Genomic DNA, 15,133 nt, shown 5'->3' with positions numbered 1-15,133 from the left:
AAAGGAAGTTCCGAACATGATCTTATATTATTTAATACCCCTCAATTCTACGATACTTTTCGCTACGAACCGAGTCCCTCCCAAAATCGAGCTCTGATACCATGGTAAGGAATCAATCACACTAAAACATTAAGGTGGCAGAGAGGATCTTATACTCATAAATGAAAGTACTAAGTTTTGACCTAGAAAAATAGGCTAATAGTACAAAGAACTAGTTTGGACCTCAATCTATTCAAGATTCAAAGATGTAAACATTTGAATGTACTAAGTTTTGAAAGTGATATGTACATCGTGTTCACATTAACATTGTGTTTTGAAATAAGCCTAGTTCAATGAATAGTCCCATTTTGGGCTGCCTTGTCTTTGTCAAACATGGGCCAAATTTACTCACATATTTGGGTTAATTCCACAAAGCCCAATTAATTGCACATGTACAGTTTCCTACTTCCCAGCTACCTAGCCAGGACCTAAATGTAAAATCATTACTCCTTCTGTCCCACTGAATTTTATACATTACTTTTTGACATGTTTTTCAATATTTCTTTAAAGCATAACTCCATAATATTTTTTTAATTTTTTTTCTAAATAAAAATTTTATGTTTAAACTTTTATTCAAAAAAAATAATTTAAAAAAACCATTATGAAACTGTAATTTATAAAAGCCTTGAAATACGTGCAAATAATGAACGTATAGAACCTACCCGGACGGAAGTAGTACATTTTAGCTTACATCTGATATATCCTTTATTAAGATTTGGATTTTAATATGAAAATTAGAAAATTAGATTTATATACTACCTTTATTTCATTTTAATTGTCTTTTCGATTTTTTTACACACATCTCAAATTGTATTGACTGCATATTAAAAATTATCATTTTTAAAATATATTTTTTGTAAATAAAAATTTAAGTTCTATATTTTTATTCAAAATAAAAATTTAAAAATTATTATTTTAACTATACAATCAAACCGCAAAAAAGTGCGATTATTAAAAATAAACACAAGGATTACATTTTTACAAATGCAGCATGCATGTACGGAACGGAACCTGCCGACTGCCGACAAGACATCTGATTAGCTTAATAAAAGTTTAACTTAACTTAAAAACTTGATCATCATATATTCTCTTCGTCACAAAATATTACAGTATTAATACTTTCTATTTCGCGAGATCTCTTTTATTTTTTAAAATTAGTATTTAAATAACATGTTCTTTCCTAAATGTACGTCCAAATTTTTAATTTTTCTAAATTTCGTGTGCAACAACATGTTACAAATCTAGCAGGACTTTATGATTTTGATAAAAAGTAGTGCTAACTCTACAAAATTGTGTATAAAATGTTTAATATATGATTTTATTGGGGCCTTTATCTAAAACCTGAAGATTTTAGATGAGTCAGTTACTCAACATGGTATCAGAGTTTAGGCTGGCGGGAGAACTAAAGTTCGATTCCCAGCCACCCCAACGTTCTCACAATTTATTGTGGACACTAAAGGCAAATAATGTCCCAAAGATGGGCGTCGGTGTTCCACTATTCGACCCATAAATGGGCTTTCGAGTGAGGGGGAGTGTTAAATATATGATCCTATTGGGGCCTTTCCTTAAGGTTTTAGATGAGCTGATTACTCAACATAAAAAATTGTGTAAAATGACGTGACAATTAATATAGCATATTTTTATTAAATTTATTGATATGAATACAACCAATTAAAACTCACCACATATTATTATGTAAAAAATTTCGTACACAATTCTGTACAACATATATTTTACTTTGATAAATGATAACAATTTTTATGAGGTTGCATCTACGACGATTACTCGAAATCATTGGTTCACAACAAATACATATATTCATATAATATTTAAAAAAGTGTTTGATTGCCTTTCAAGAATGAAGAATTAACAACGAGATTTATTCAAGCATTTATTCAATTTCAATTATATTTATAAAGTCGTAGGACTTTGATTCCATTTTTTCATAATAAAAAAGAAAAAGAAAAAAAATATCCTAAGTAAGACGGAGGAAATATGATGACAATCAAAATTCAATTAATATTACATCCTTTAGAGCGTTAGAGCATTTTCAACTCACATGACTTGTTATCTATATTGCCGATTTGCCAAGAAAATATAGCTATCCACCAAAAAAACTATCACTTTAATCATCAACTCGTATTAACTATAATTATAATTATCCTGTTTTGGTCTTTCAAATTTTTTGAACCATGAATCAAAAATAAATATCCTCTGAAACACGCCTAACTCATATTTGCTTCTTTATCTTCCTCTTTTCTTCGCTCACCAAGCACAAATATATACTTTCAACTCTCATTTGATTTTCACAATAATAATAAAATATTATTTTTAAAGTATAACTAACACAGTAGAACGCGATGAGATATCTCAAGTTTTTAAGGGTTTATCTCTTGTCGTCTCAGGTTCTGGATTCGATTTTTACTCATCCCGAGATTTATCAGAACATATACTCAATTTATTAGGCATAAAATACAATTAGAGTACAACATCTTAATTCTTACATGTTTGATAAATTTTAGCTAATCATTAATTTATATTATTTTAACTTACCACTTTAGCCATCTCCCTTGAAAATGCTCTTATATAAACAGAAATAAAGACAAGCACGCGACTTTTATCAAATCAAAATTTTTATAGTACGACATTTAAAATTAAAAAATATCAATTATTTAGCCATAAATTTCAAACTCGAAGCAGTGAATTAATGATTGAAACAGATTAAAAATTTGACATGCTACCTTAATTTTAACCTTTGACAAAAGACAGCTATACCATCATCTGCCTGTCTTCCTTGTTTCACCGACACTACAAGATGCCAAATTGCACCAAGGCCCCCAACCATTATGGTTGATTGGTTGCCTTACGCGTATATATGTTTATATTCCTATTTTTTTCTCCTAATTTAATAGTCACAAGACCTAGTTGATGTGTTCTTTATTTTCTTCAAAGATATGAATCATGCATCTATGCTATTGAAATGAAATATACCTACATAACATCTTATCTTGTGTGGTCTGTCTCGGTACTTCGATTCTTACTCACTCCAAAATTTGTTTGAACAAATAATAAAAAATATAAGAAAACAAGAAAATACGATGAATTTAAGATAAATTGGTATAACGTAGTCATAAAATACAATGTCAGGAATTTCGAAATAGTTGAGAACGAGAAAAACTAGTACTCCTTCCGTCCTGTTTTTCTTGTCCATCAATCAAAATTTACTTTTTATTCAATTAAGTTAAATAAATTAATAATTGCCAAAAAATAGAATTGGAATAACAATATTCACATTTTTTATTTCCTTCTATACACCATTATTTACCATAGTTATAGAATCTGGACAATTATTTCGGTACGAGGGAAAATGGTAATTCTTGGACAATTATTTCGGTACAACGGAAAACGGTAATTGTGGATAATAAAACCGGGACGGAAGGAGTACTGCCTCTATTTCTTTTTAATAGTTGTTTGACTTTTTTGTACTCATTTTTAAATGTTTTGACCGCATTGTTAAAATAATAATTTTACAATGTGGTTAATGTATCTTGATACGTGTGCAGAAAACTAAAGAGAGGGTTAAAATGAAACACACGATATTAGGTTTTTGAAATACTTGCAACTCAAGAAACAGACTGTATGAATCTACGTGCCAGATTGTAGTACAAGCTCCTACACAACACAGCAAGTGAGGGACACACATGTCACTATCATTATAACATGCACTTACTATCACTATTCACTACACATCCTATACATATATTACATAAACATTAAACTCATACTAACGCTGCATTTCTGTCACAATGACTACAAGAAGTCATTCTCACCAGCTCAGTTCCGGGTTATACGTCTCGGGTCGACCCGAACCGCCCTTAAAAGACCGTCAACCCACGCTAATTTCTCGGGCTGTGCCTTACACCGGTGGAGATGTCAAGAACTCCGGTGAGCTTGGGAAGATGTTTGATATAGAGTCATGTGAGCCGCCGGTTTTGAAGCCGAGTCGGCTTTCTTCTTTTTCAAGACAAAAATCCGGGTCAGATTTAATTGGGTCGGGTCGTGACCCGGGTCCGAGATTGTCGGGTCAGATGGTCCCGGTGCTGCCAACCGGGTTACTGACGTCGGGGCCTCTCGGGTCAAATCCGGGTAGGAGGTCCGGGAAACTTGACCCGGGCCCGATGGGCGGGTCGGGGAAGAAGGTTGTGTATGGGTCTGCCGTTACGAGTTTGAGTGGGGAGGAGAGGATGGGGTTTAAGGTATCGAAAGCGGCAATGTGGGTGTTTTTAGTGGTGGTTGTGATGGGGTTGGTGGTGGGAGTGTTCTTGATGGTTGCGGTTAAAAAGGCCTTGATTCTTGTCGTTGTTGCCGCGGTCTTGGTGGTGTTAGTGGTGGTGGTTTTGTGGAATTTGGCCATGAAAAGAAGAGGGTTGGTTGGGTTTTTGAAGAGGTATGGTGTTTCTGAACTTAGAGGTGCTTCTGATGGACAGTTTGTCAAAGTTACCGGGGTACGTAAAATCTTCTCTCCTAAAATACGAGTCTCTTTTTTCACGGGCTTGTTTAAACTTATTAGTAACTAGAATTTGATTAGTGGCTTCCATCAAAATGAGTCACATGAACGGTACAATTCAGGAAAGGAAAATTGAACATGTAATTTATCGTACACAGATTGTCTTAGTCGACTGTCGGTTTAGTGTTGTTAATAGTAGCCAAAGCCAACTCAATGTTAGGAAGCAACTCATTATCAATGGTTGTTCCCAGGGCCGACCCTAATATTCGAGGGGCTCTAGTCGAAATCAGTTTATAAAACCCTAATATACATATAGCATGAAATTTATATATATTTACTTAAAAAAGTTTGAAATTTTTGGGGCCTTCATGTGTCGGGGGCCCTAAACGCAAGTATTGCTCGCATGTAGCCGGGGCCACCCCTGGTTGTTTCTTGTTAGTAGTGAACATAATAACAACTCCTCATTATGTCCTTGTAAGAAAAATAAAATTCATGGGATTAGTTGTTTGTACTAATGCAAAACTTAGGAATTGTGAGTTTGACATTGATGTGCAGAGAAAAACTGATAACAGTTTGATAAAAACATGATATTAAAAGTTTTATGACTCCGTTTATGTAGATTGTCACTTGTGGCAGTATTCCGCTTGAAACATCTTTCCAGAAGATATCGAGATGTGTATATGTTTCGACAGAATTGCTGGAATACAGAGGATTGGGTGGAAAACCGGCTAATCCTAAACACCGTTTCTTCTCCTGGGGATGCAGAAATTCTGAGGTCAGTTTGTGTTTGTTTAACTAGTGATGCATTACGCGTATATGACTTGCCTGACATTGTGTGATTCGATGAGGCTGCAACTTAGCTAGCTTTTTCTTCTTCTTGATGGAGCTCAGGTTCTTACTCTTGTTGAACTTCGAGATGTTTTTAGCTACTATCGTGACTTACTCTAAAATCTGAAGGTGTTAGAGAATGACCTTTTCCAGGATCTTATATTATTCTAACACTCCCCCTCACTCGAAAACCAATTTCGCCCATTTATGGGTCGAAGAGTGGATCACGGGCGCCCAGGGATGGCAGAGATCGGACTAACCTGATTCATCTGTCAGCCTGAGGTCCGATACCATGACAAGGAAACGGTTACTCTAAAATCTCAAGTTACAGAATGACCATTTTCAGGATCTTATATTATTCTAAGATTCTTCATCATATGGTTTTTAGAGAGTCTTAACTCGCAACTTAAATCTACCTAAACCCATGATCACCAGCTAGGGTCTTCTATTCTTCTATATTTCTTTGTTACTTGTTTGTTTTGTCAGTTCAGAGTAGTAGAATAAGCAAATTTGACTCCTCCTGAGTCCTGAGCACACTTTGTGCAGTCGCCTAGGTGATAAGCATTGAAGTCTCACTGATTGGCATATGAATGCTGGTGCACTTTGTAATCACCCCTAAGCCCTAATAAGAATATAGTTCAAGCAGGCTTGTAACTTTAATAGATAGAATTGGCAGTGGCTTCTAATGATCAATGATCATAAAAGTTAGTTGCAAAGTTCTTGCTAGGTCTTGCTTGACGTGATGATCACTTGTCCACTTGCTATCCGTTAGGTCAGGCTTGAAACGGCCTCTTTGTGAAAAACAAGGGTAAACCGTTCCCTATTCCCTGCATGGGGTACGACCTTTGAAAATTTTAGTTGCAAGGAAAATGTTAGTAGTGGAAAATCGAAGTGCATCAGTTTGATTACATGCACTACTAGATTGTAATTACCTTCACCTGCTTCTTAACAGAGATATGTTGCTGATTTCTACATATCAGACTTCCAAACTGGGTTGAGAGTTATAGTCAAAGCAGGCTATGGAGCTAAGGTTGCGCCATTTGTCAGACCAACTACAGTGATGAATGTAAGTGAAACAAACAAAGAGCTATCTCCAAGCTTTTTGAGCTGGCTTGCTGACCGCAACCTCTCAAGCGATGATCGTGTAATGCGACTCAAAGAAAGGTAAGCAAGCAACTTGTTGGCATACCTGTTGTTATTGTTTTTCATTTGCTGGGGCTCCATGCTCCATAGAGTACGAAAGAATCTGATTTTGTAAACTCGTTATGTAACAGCTATATCAAAGAAGGGAGTACTGTCAGTGTGATGGGCGTTGTCCGACGACATGATAACGTCCTAATGATTGTTCCACCAGCAGAACCCACCTCAACGGGTTGGCAGTGGACTCGGTGCCTTCTTCCAACTTGTACCGAAGGTCTTGTTTTGATGTGTGATGAAAACCAGAATGCTGATGTGATACCTGTATGAAAACCAACCTGTTCAGTAAGTGCACGTAAACTACGAAAACGAAGAGCTAAGACTACAAGCTTGTATGTGATTCAACAATTTTATGAAGCTAGAAGGCATAAGCATATCCTTACTTGTATAAAAGCCGCCTGTGTCTCTATTTTGGTTCTCTGGCAGAGTATTTGTACATATTTTGTAACTTGTAAATTGCCATATCCATGTATATAGCAATACCAGCTTTTGTCGAAAAGCTCAAAGCTAAAAACAATGTAATGTAGGTTGGTTTATCCCCAGGCTGTGAGTATCTACAATCTACATTATACATCTAAAGAGAAGTTTTTGCTCCTCAGTTTACCCCGAAACTGGCTTGGCGATTGGTTTCGGGCCTGGCGAATTTATCATCATTGAAAAACAATATTCATATTATCAAACAAATCGCCAAACAAGATACTTTAAACAATGGAACAAAGCTTCGAGTAAAATATACTAGGTATTTTCATCATTCCAGCAAACATGTGGCTTTACTATCGACAAGTATCTGGAAAATTATTAGAACCATGAAACAGGGAGAGTGTTTTAGTTATCAAAGAAGAATCACAGGACAAAGACAAACTACATAGGATATGGAAAAAAAAACTTTCGTAAAAAACTAGAGTCGAGAGGGCATTCCACCAGCAACCACCAATGTTTCTCCAGTGATATAAGAAGCATCATCTGATGCCAAAAAGGCTGTGGCAGCAGCCATGTCTTCGGTGGTTCCAAGCCTCTTGAGTAATGTGTTATCCTCAATAATCTTCCTCTACAAACAGTCACATAGTAAAGTCATTTTAAAAAGGGGCCTGGCTGTTTAATAATTTTCAAGTTAAAAAAGCATTTAATTTTTGACTCGCGACAGACTTACAACTTCATTGTTACTTGTGATGAAGTCAGCAAAGTGTGTTGGTACAAATCCAGGAGCAACACAGTTCACACGGGTATCTGGGGCCATCTCACTGGCAAGTGCCTATACAATATCACACATTAATTAAACCTTTACAGTGAAAATCAGATTCTCTACATAATACTCGAAATCATGCACTACCTTAGTAAGCCCAAGGAGTGCTGTTTTTGTCACTGCATACATAGCCATGGAAGAATGCGGAGTGTAAGCACTGACGGAAGAAATAAAAATAACAGATGAACCTTTTGACAAGTGAGGAGAAGCATCCTGAGGTAGAGAGGACAGATGAAGATGAGTTTAAGATGAGGCAAAGTACTCTCAAAAACATGACCAGAATTAAAATAAAATAAAAAAACTGCATAAGAATAATTCTAAACCCTTCTACGTATAGTCGTATATAACTGGTAACAAATTTATATTATTATAGAGCAAAAGAGAACAATACGATGATATCTTAGACGATCACACATGAATTAGCATTTTGCACTCAATAACTCATGCCTGATTCAAAGCACTTGCCTTAAGAAGAAGAATAGCAGTTTTGACATTGATATCCCATAGCTTATCGAGGACTGGTTCTTTCGTTTCCAAAATGGGGTCAACGGAAGGATTTGCAGCAGCATTAGATACCACCACATCTATTTTTCCATATTTCTGCATCCAAAACCATATTGGCCATATTAATGATTAATAGATATCAAATTCTAAAACAATTTTGTAGTCTGAACATTACGAAGTTGGTAAATATCTAACAAATACCAAATACCTTTTGAGAACACAACACAACTGAAAATAAACCTTGTTTTTAACAAATAATATAGATTTCTTCTAGCTGATTTCATGTGTGTGTGTGTGTATGGATGCAATAGAAACAAGTTGAGCAGTGAGCACGCTAAATCTGAAGTGTAAACTTAAAAGTTGTTTAAACAAATGTAGTTAATAATTCAACGGATGTAAAAGAAACAAGTAAAAGGAGCTGCTATGTGCTTTACTGACAACAACAAGTGAGATGCAAATGAAACAAAGGTTCATGATTCGGAGTGTCTGAGTGTTGAGTGTCCAACATGGGTACTCGAGGCTAATTAACAGTTAGGATAACAGAAGTCTAGTATATTGTATGGTTACTATTTACTAATTATCCTGCAGCATGAGATTGATAATATGACCATTCTGCATATATTCAAAGCAAACTTCACATACTAATTGCATATAAATGGTATTCTGACAAAATGATCTTAAGAGAATCATATGAAACGAAGAAGAGTTCTTATTATGTGTGCCAAAGTACCTAAGCACCATATTTTATCATTTGTATCTCTAGCATTTAATAATTGTGTATATGTGCATTTGTACCTCTAGCACTCTAGTACATTTGTGCATTTGTACCTTTAGCTCCTTCTCTTTGACATTGCATGCAGCATAAAGGTTTAACTGTATAATTTTATAAAAATAGCAAGGAAAACTTGCAATGCCACCTTAAATCTTTTTTTTAAGTCTTCATTGTACACTTTTAGTAGGCGCCACTACTCTTCATCAGAGCATTGCATCAAATATGGATCAAATAATCCACTAGATTTAAGTTCATTTATGGATAAAATTGCTCTTAGCCTTATTTTTATGTGAAGGATCTAGTAGGTTGTAGCTTTTGCTATCCTATAGCTACAAATGAACACATGTTAAAGGTGCTAGAGATACAATGAGATAGATAGAATGATTTTTTTGACTTGAGAAACCAAAACTCCTGTCTCCTGCACCATAAATCGAATTCTGATTTGAACTTTAGTTCATAGATGATTCACAAAAGACAAGAACTTAAGCTGTAATATTCACCTGGACAGTCTTATCAACAAGACTCTTTCTTTGTTGAGCATTTGAAACATGGCACACCAACCCGAACACATCGATCCCCTTAGCCTTCAACTTCTCAACAGCCTCATCTACATTACTCTACAAACAAATCAAGATCAAAAACCAAATCAAACTGACCCAGATGAAAAACAGTAATTTATGAATGATCACTGATCAAAACACAAACTTGCAATCAGAAACTAAAAATTAAAAATCACAAAACCCACATAAAACTTCAAGAAAAGAACCAAATAGAAGCAAAATCAGAGTGACCCAGATGGATAAAAGAGTAAATTACAACTGATCACTGATAAAAACACAAACTTTAAATAAAATCTAACAAAAAAAAACCTAGAACCCTTATAATATATCAAGAAAAGAACCAAACTGGGGCAAAATTAGAGTGACCCAGATGACAAAAACAGCAAATAGAGAGAAAAAAAAATAAGTGGGTAATTGAAGAAACCTGTTTTCTTGAAGAAATGACAACAGAGGCACCTTCTAAACCAAGACGCTCAGCTATGCCAAACCCAATGCCTTGAGTTGAAGCTGTCACTATTGCTACTTTCCCTACAAATCTCTTTCCAATTTGCTTTGACATTTTTGTGTAATCACAGAGAGAGAGATTAAGAGAGAGAGAGAGAGATTATGTTGTAAATGACGCCCGGACAAGATATCCTATTAGTAGTTGTTTATAACATTTGTCAGAGTTTTTTCGAGCCGAAACCAAGTATTTTTAATATATATATATATATATATATATATATATATATATATATATATATAATATTTCGAGTTTTAAAAATTCTCAGAAAAAAAAAGTTTTAAATTCCAATTTCTTGAATTTCCAACCAATACTTTCAAAATTAAAATTACAACTTCAACTAGTCCAAGAAAAAGAATATTCAAAAGAAGATACATATACCGTAACTCTTATTTTATTAATTAACATTTCAGAAAAAAAAGAATATTGAAAAGAAGATGACAAATAATATGAAGTGAACATTAAATATATAAATATATCTAATTATTTAAAATCATCGAAATCGTCATCTTTTTCAAAAAAACTTTTACATGTATTACTGGTCGATTATATTTTAAGGAGTTGTCTCGATCTGAATAGTAAAAATATAGTTAGATCTTGCAGTATTTGATTTAAATTTCGAAATATCCTTCAAATTTTGATGATATTAGAATAATATTTTAAAATATATTTTACAAATTCAAATGTATTTAATTTTAATTTTTTTAAACAATACTTCACAGATGTAGGATGATGATATTATATCATTGAAATAGGGGTTGAAAAGATAAGTTAGAAAGAATAATGCGCGTGTTTGGGTCAAACCATTTTCAATTCATTTGGGCTGAAAGCTCATTATGCATGTCAAGGACTGTTTGGCCAAAAATTGAAATGCTCATTTTTTGTCCAATATTGGCCATAAGCAGGAAGTACACTAACTTAGGCCAACTCCAAGAGTGGCCTAAAGGGTCCAAATTTGGACCGATTAACACTGGTCTAAATCTCGGTTAGGCCGATACTATTCATCGGTCCAAATTTGGACCGAGATTAAAATAATAGTTTTTAATGTATTTCTTTTAGTTTATTACATAAAATTTTGATTTCGGATATTTATAAATGCAATTAACCGATATTAGGATATTATTATTATTTATTTATATAATAATTTAAATTAAAAAATATTTAAACGTAATTAAATAAATATCATTGCATTTCTTGAATTCAAATTACGAATACATTCAAATATTAAAATAAAGATTACAACACATAAAACTTAATTTGAAACACAACATAAATGAAAATGCGATGAGAACTAAATTATTAATTTAGTCCGACAAATTAAATCGACTTCCTCCAAAATAATCAAAATATTGCCCGTAACTATTTAGGTTGTTTTGAGATCCTTGACTTTCATCTTCAAATCCTCGACTTTGAGATGAAGAACGTGCGTGGGAAGAATATACTAATTCTGAGAATTAGTATTAGTTAACGATATTTTAAGATTTAATTAATATTTGTACTTTTCTTATTTGAATGTAATATTTTATTAACGGTTTTATTATAAAAATTATAACTAAATGTGTTTACTATTTTTCAAATATATTTGAAGTTTAATTAGAATTCTATTATTCATTTATTAACAATTTTAAAATAAAACAAGTAATTAATAATAATAAAATATAAAAATAATATCTTACATCATACAAAAATAATATATTTATTATTATAAGACCTTAAAATAATTAAATAAATATTTTGAGATTTGGACCGAAATTTAGACCAAACTGTTGGAGTTGGAGAGGGCTTCGGTCCAAATTTGAACCGAGGTTCGGTCCAAATTTGGACCCAACTCCTGGAGTTGCTCTTAGTGTCCATTTGAGAAATCTTAAAATAAGTAGTTTATAACTTAAAATGAATAAGGGACTTATAAGTGATAAATACATAGATGTTTGTAAGTTAAATAAGTGTTTGGTTAAATGTCATAATTTTTTTAATTCAATTGAGCTAAACTAAATAAATTTTAAATATAATTATCTTAATTCGTAAATTTTAAATTAGAAATACATGTAAAAACATAAATTTTAAAACAAAAGTTAATAAAAAATGAAAAATCAAAATAAGTTGAAAAAAAAGTACGTCGTTAGTAACATTCAACCTATTAGCTTATAAGTTATAAATTCAACTTATAAACTGGGTCGACAAACACTCGTCGATAAGTAATTACTTGCTTATAAGCGAATAAGTAACTTATCTGTGTGTAGCCAAACACACCCTTAACATTCAGGTTTTCATTTCATTTCTGCAGCGTCTGTTAATGTGAATCGTAATTACTGCCGTGTCTTAATATATTATATTATGGAAAACTAATGAAAATAACCGTGCTTCGCGCGGTTGAAAAAAAATTATTTGTTTTATAGATTTTTGGGTGGATTAATTAACTTTCTTTTAATATGCTGATTTAACATCACTATTTACATTACTTATTTTTTAAAAAAATTCTCTCGATGTTTATTTTTAGAGACTATATATTCTTTTAACAAATAGATATAATTTATATTCATGTTTTAGGATAAAAAATTGTTTAACTTAACTGTAATAATTTTGTATTCGAAAAAACATATTAAAATATAAAGCATTCATACACTCACAACTAAAAAAACAAAATGAAACAAAAATTTAAAAGAATCACATAAAAACACAAATGATGTTACATTCACATATTCTCTATTTTATCATTACTAAATTCTTCGTTTTTTTATTTTATTTTACGGTACTTATCCCCCTCTTCTTAAATTTAGAGTTTAGATTTTTCACCATTATTGAAATTTGATTATTATCTTTACCTTTAGTTATATTATATTACCTTACATAAATTTGAGCTTAAGAATATTTACAAATTTTCTTATAACCTCCTTGATATTTTGTTTTCAATATATTTGAAAAAAAAGTACTTATACGAGGATGTTAATGAGCGAGCATTACCAATCATTTGTTAATCTAATATTCTTCATGGTTAAAGAGAAGTCGTGACTACATATCACCAAATTAAGCTCTATAAACAAAAATTACTTGACTTCAAGAAGATAATAAAATCTATAGTCTTTATTTATAAGCGAACAAATTTTGGTAGTTACGTATTCTATTCTCTATAAACTTTGTTTTTAACCCAAATCAACTTCTATTTTTTGTAAAAAAAAAATTTAGTTAGTGTTCAATATAATCGTTTATTTACTTCATAAAATAAAAATATTTTTTAAATGATTTATAAATTATATTAAGAATTTATTAAGTTACGTTAAATTAAGTAAAATAACTTATATTTATTTTAAATTATAGAAAAACTACAAACTACTAGGTAAACTACTAACAAAAATTGACTTATATTTTCTGTAAACTTTATTTATATATAAATAAAATTAAAAATTTATCAAGTTATGTTAAATTAAGTAAAATAACATATATATATACTTTTATTTTGAAAAACTACTAAATACAAAGTAAACTATTAATACGAATTGACTTCTATTCTCCGTAAACTTTATTTTCTATAGCATTATTTTAAAAATAATTAAGTAATAGAAAATGGCTTTAGTAACATTTATTAACTTTTAAACTGAAAATTATTGATTTAATGATCGTATTTGTTATTGTCTATTATAGCGTTTATTTACTTTAAATTAAAAAACATATTTTAACAATAATAGATTTATAGGCTGTATTTAGATTATATTAAGTTATATTAAATTAAGTTTAATAACATCTATTTACTTTTGTTACTGTCCATCACAGCGTTTATTTACTTTAAATTAACAAATATATTTTAACAGTAACAGATTTATAAGCTGTATTTAGATTATATTAAGTAATATTAAATTAAGTTTAATAACATTTATTTACTTTTAATTTATAAATTAATTTTTATCGATAATTAAAAAATATTAAATAAACTATATTAAAAATGCTAATATAAGATAATTATCAAATTACATTAATTAATATTAAATTATCTAAAGAACATATATTTGGTTCATAAGATAGAGATATAATTCGTTTCACAAAAATAAAACTAATATGTTAGATTTCTATATCAGGTAAAACAATGCAAAACTAGAATTATATTGAAAAATTTTATAACCAATCCGATTCTTTTTAACCAAATAACTATTTTTTGCAAGTAACAATTTAATATTTGATATTAATATATTAATTTTAATTCGTGTTTCGCACGGATTATGAATAATTCCCTACAAATATTAATTCGATATTTTTAGTCTCGGGCCCATTTTTCGCACGGGTTATCAACTATCTACACTAATAAGCGTCTCAAATCTTGGTACTCACTAGAAAATTATACAACTATTTTTAAAATTTTATGTCATAAAATCTCAATTGACAAAAATTAACTTATACTCTCTGTAAATTTAATTTTTCTTCAATTTTTATTTATTGCTGAACATCCAAGCGTCGGTTCACTTTAAAATAATCGTATTAGTAAGTTAACATGTGAGATTTATATAAGTAATTAGGTGCATTTTTAACAACATTTTATATATTATATTTAGATATGTATTTTACATTAATTATAAGTTTCAGTTTTTACAAATAATAATGTGATACTATTATTTTTAATTTTGGGTCCGTACTTCGCACTGACTAGTAATATAAAAAAGAGGAGGTTGGATTTTGATGCCAAGAAGGAATCATGAGGTAACTATTAAAAAATCTCATTAAAACTTGAATCTACCCATTGCGTGGGTTGCCTGCACCAAACTACTTTACAAAGATAAACCAATATTATCAACAATCTAACCTTTCAAGTCAAGAACCACCAATGTTTCCCTATTTGCACAAAATCAAAGTGTGCCCCAACTTTATTATCAATAACTTTATTATCAATGTAGATTCATGAAGATATCATCTTCTTTTTCTCCTCATTTTTAAATCCATTATCAATATATACAGGGTAGCACTCCATGAAGTACCCTGTTATATAGAGAATCGT

The 15,133-nt window shown here is 31.4% G+C and overlaps 2 protein-coding genes across 2 annotated transcripts; one reads left to right on the top strand and one right to left on the bottom strand.

The window, feature by feature from the left end:
* The first annotated feature begins 3,760 nt into the window (after positions 1–3,760).
* On the top strand, positions 3,761–7,182 carry LOC141697106 (putative membrane protein At1g16860). The gene is made up of 4 exons (XM_074501322.1): positions 3,761–4,544; positions 5,166–5,321; positions 6,327–6,538; positions 6,649–7,182. The coding sequence occupies exons 1-4, from the start codon at positions 3,846–3,848 to the stop codon at positions 6,839–6,841; spliced, it is 1,260 nt and encodes a 419-aa protein (XP_074357423.1). The 5' UTR covers positions 3,761–3,845; the 3' UTR covers positions 6,842–7,182.
* Positions 7,183–7,271: 89 nt separating this feature from the next.
* On the bottom strand, positions 7,272–10,284 carry LOC141697107 (short-chain dehydrogenase/reductase SDRA-like). Its single transcript, XM_074501323.1, has 6 exons — positions 10,075–10,284; positions 9,591–9,707; positions 8,280–8,414; positions 7,902–8,027; positions 7,722–7,823; positions 7,272–7,619 (listed from the first exon to the last, which is right to left on the bottom strand). The coding sequence occupies exons 1-6, from the start codon at positions 10,207–10,209 to the stop codon at positions 7,470–7,472; spliced, it is 765 nt and encodes a 254-aa protein (XP_074357424.1). The 5' UTR covers positions 10,210–10,284; the 3' UTR covers positions 7,272–7,469.
* Between the last annotated feature and the right edge of the window lie 4,849 nt (positions 10,285–15,133).

Source organism: Apium graveolens, chromosome 11 (genome assembly GCF_009905375.1).
Source record: "Apium graveolens cultivar Ventura chromosome 11, ASM990537v1, whole genome shotgun sequence".
NCBI classification, from domain to species: Eukaryota; Viridiplantae; Streptophyta; class Magnoliopsida; order Apiales; family Apiaceae; genus Apium; species Apium graveolens.
This window is presented reverse-complemented; position numbering and strand designations above follow the sequence as displayed.

Excerpts from the sequence above, each read along its gene's own strand:
- LOC141697106 (XM_074501322.1), top strand. The coding sequence starts at position 3,846 with ATGACTACAAGAAGTCATTCTCACCAGCTCAGTTCCGGGTTATACGTC. Across the intron at positions 5,322-6,326 it reads GGGGATGCAGAAATTCTGAG|AGATATGTTGCTGATTTCTA; the intron begins GTCAGTTTGTGT and ends GCTTCTTAACAG. Across the intron at positions 6,539-6,648 it reads GTAATGCGACTCAAAGAAAG|CTATATCAAAGAAGGGAGTA; the intron begins GTAAGCAAGCAA and ends GTTATGTAACAG.
- LOC141697107 (XM_074501323.1), bottom strand. The coding sequence starts at position 10,209 with ATGTCAAAGCAAATTGGAAAGAGATTTGTAGGGAAAGTAGCAATAGTG. Across the intron at positions 8,415-9,590 it reads TTGTTGATAAGACTGTCCAG|AAATATGGAAAAATAGATGT; the intron begins GTGAATATTACA and ends TTTTGGATGCAG. Across the intron at positions 8,028-8,279 it reads CTGCTATTCTTCTTCTTAAG|GATGCTTCTCCTCACTTGTC; the intron begins GCAAGTGCTTTG and ends TCTCTACCTCAG.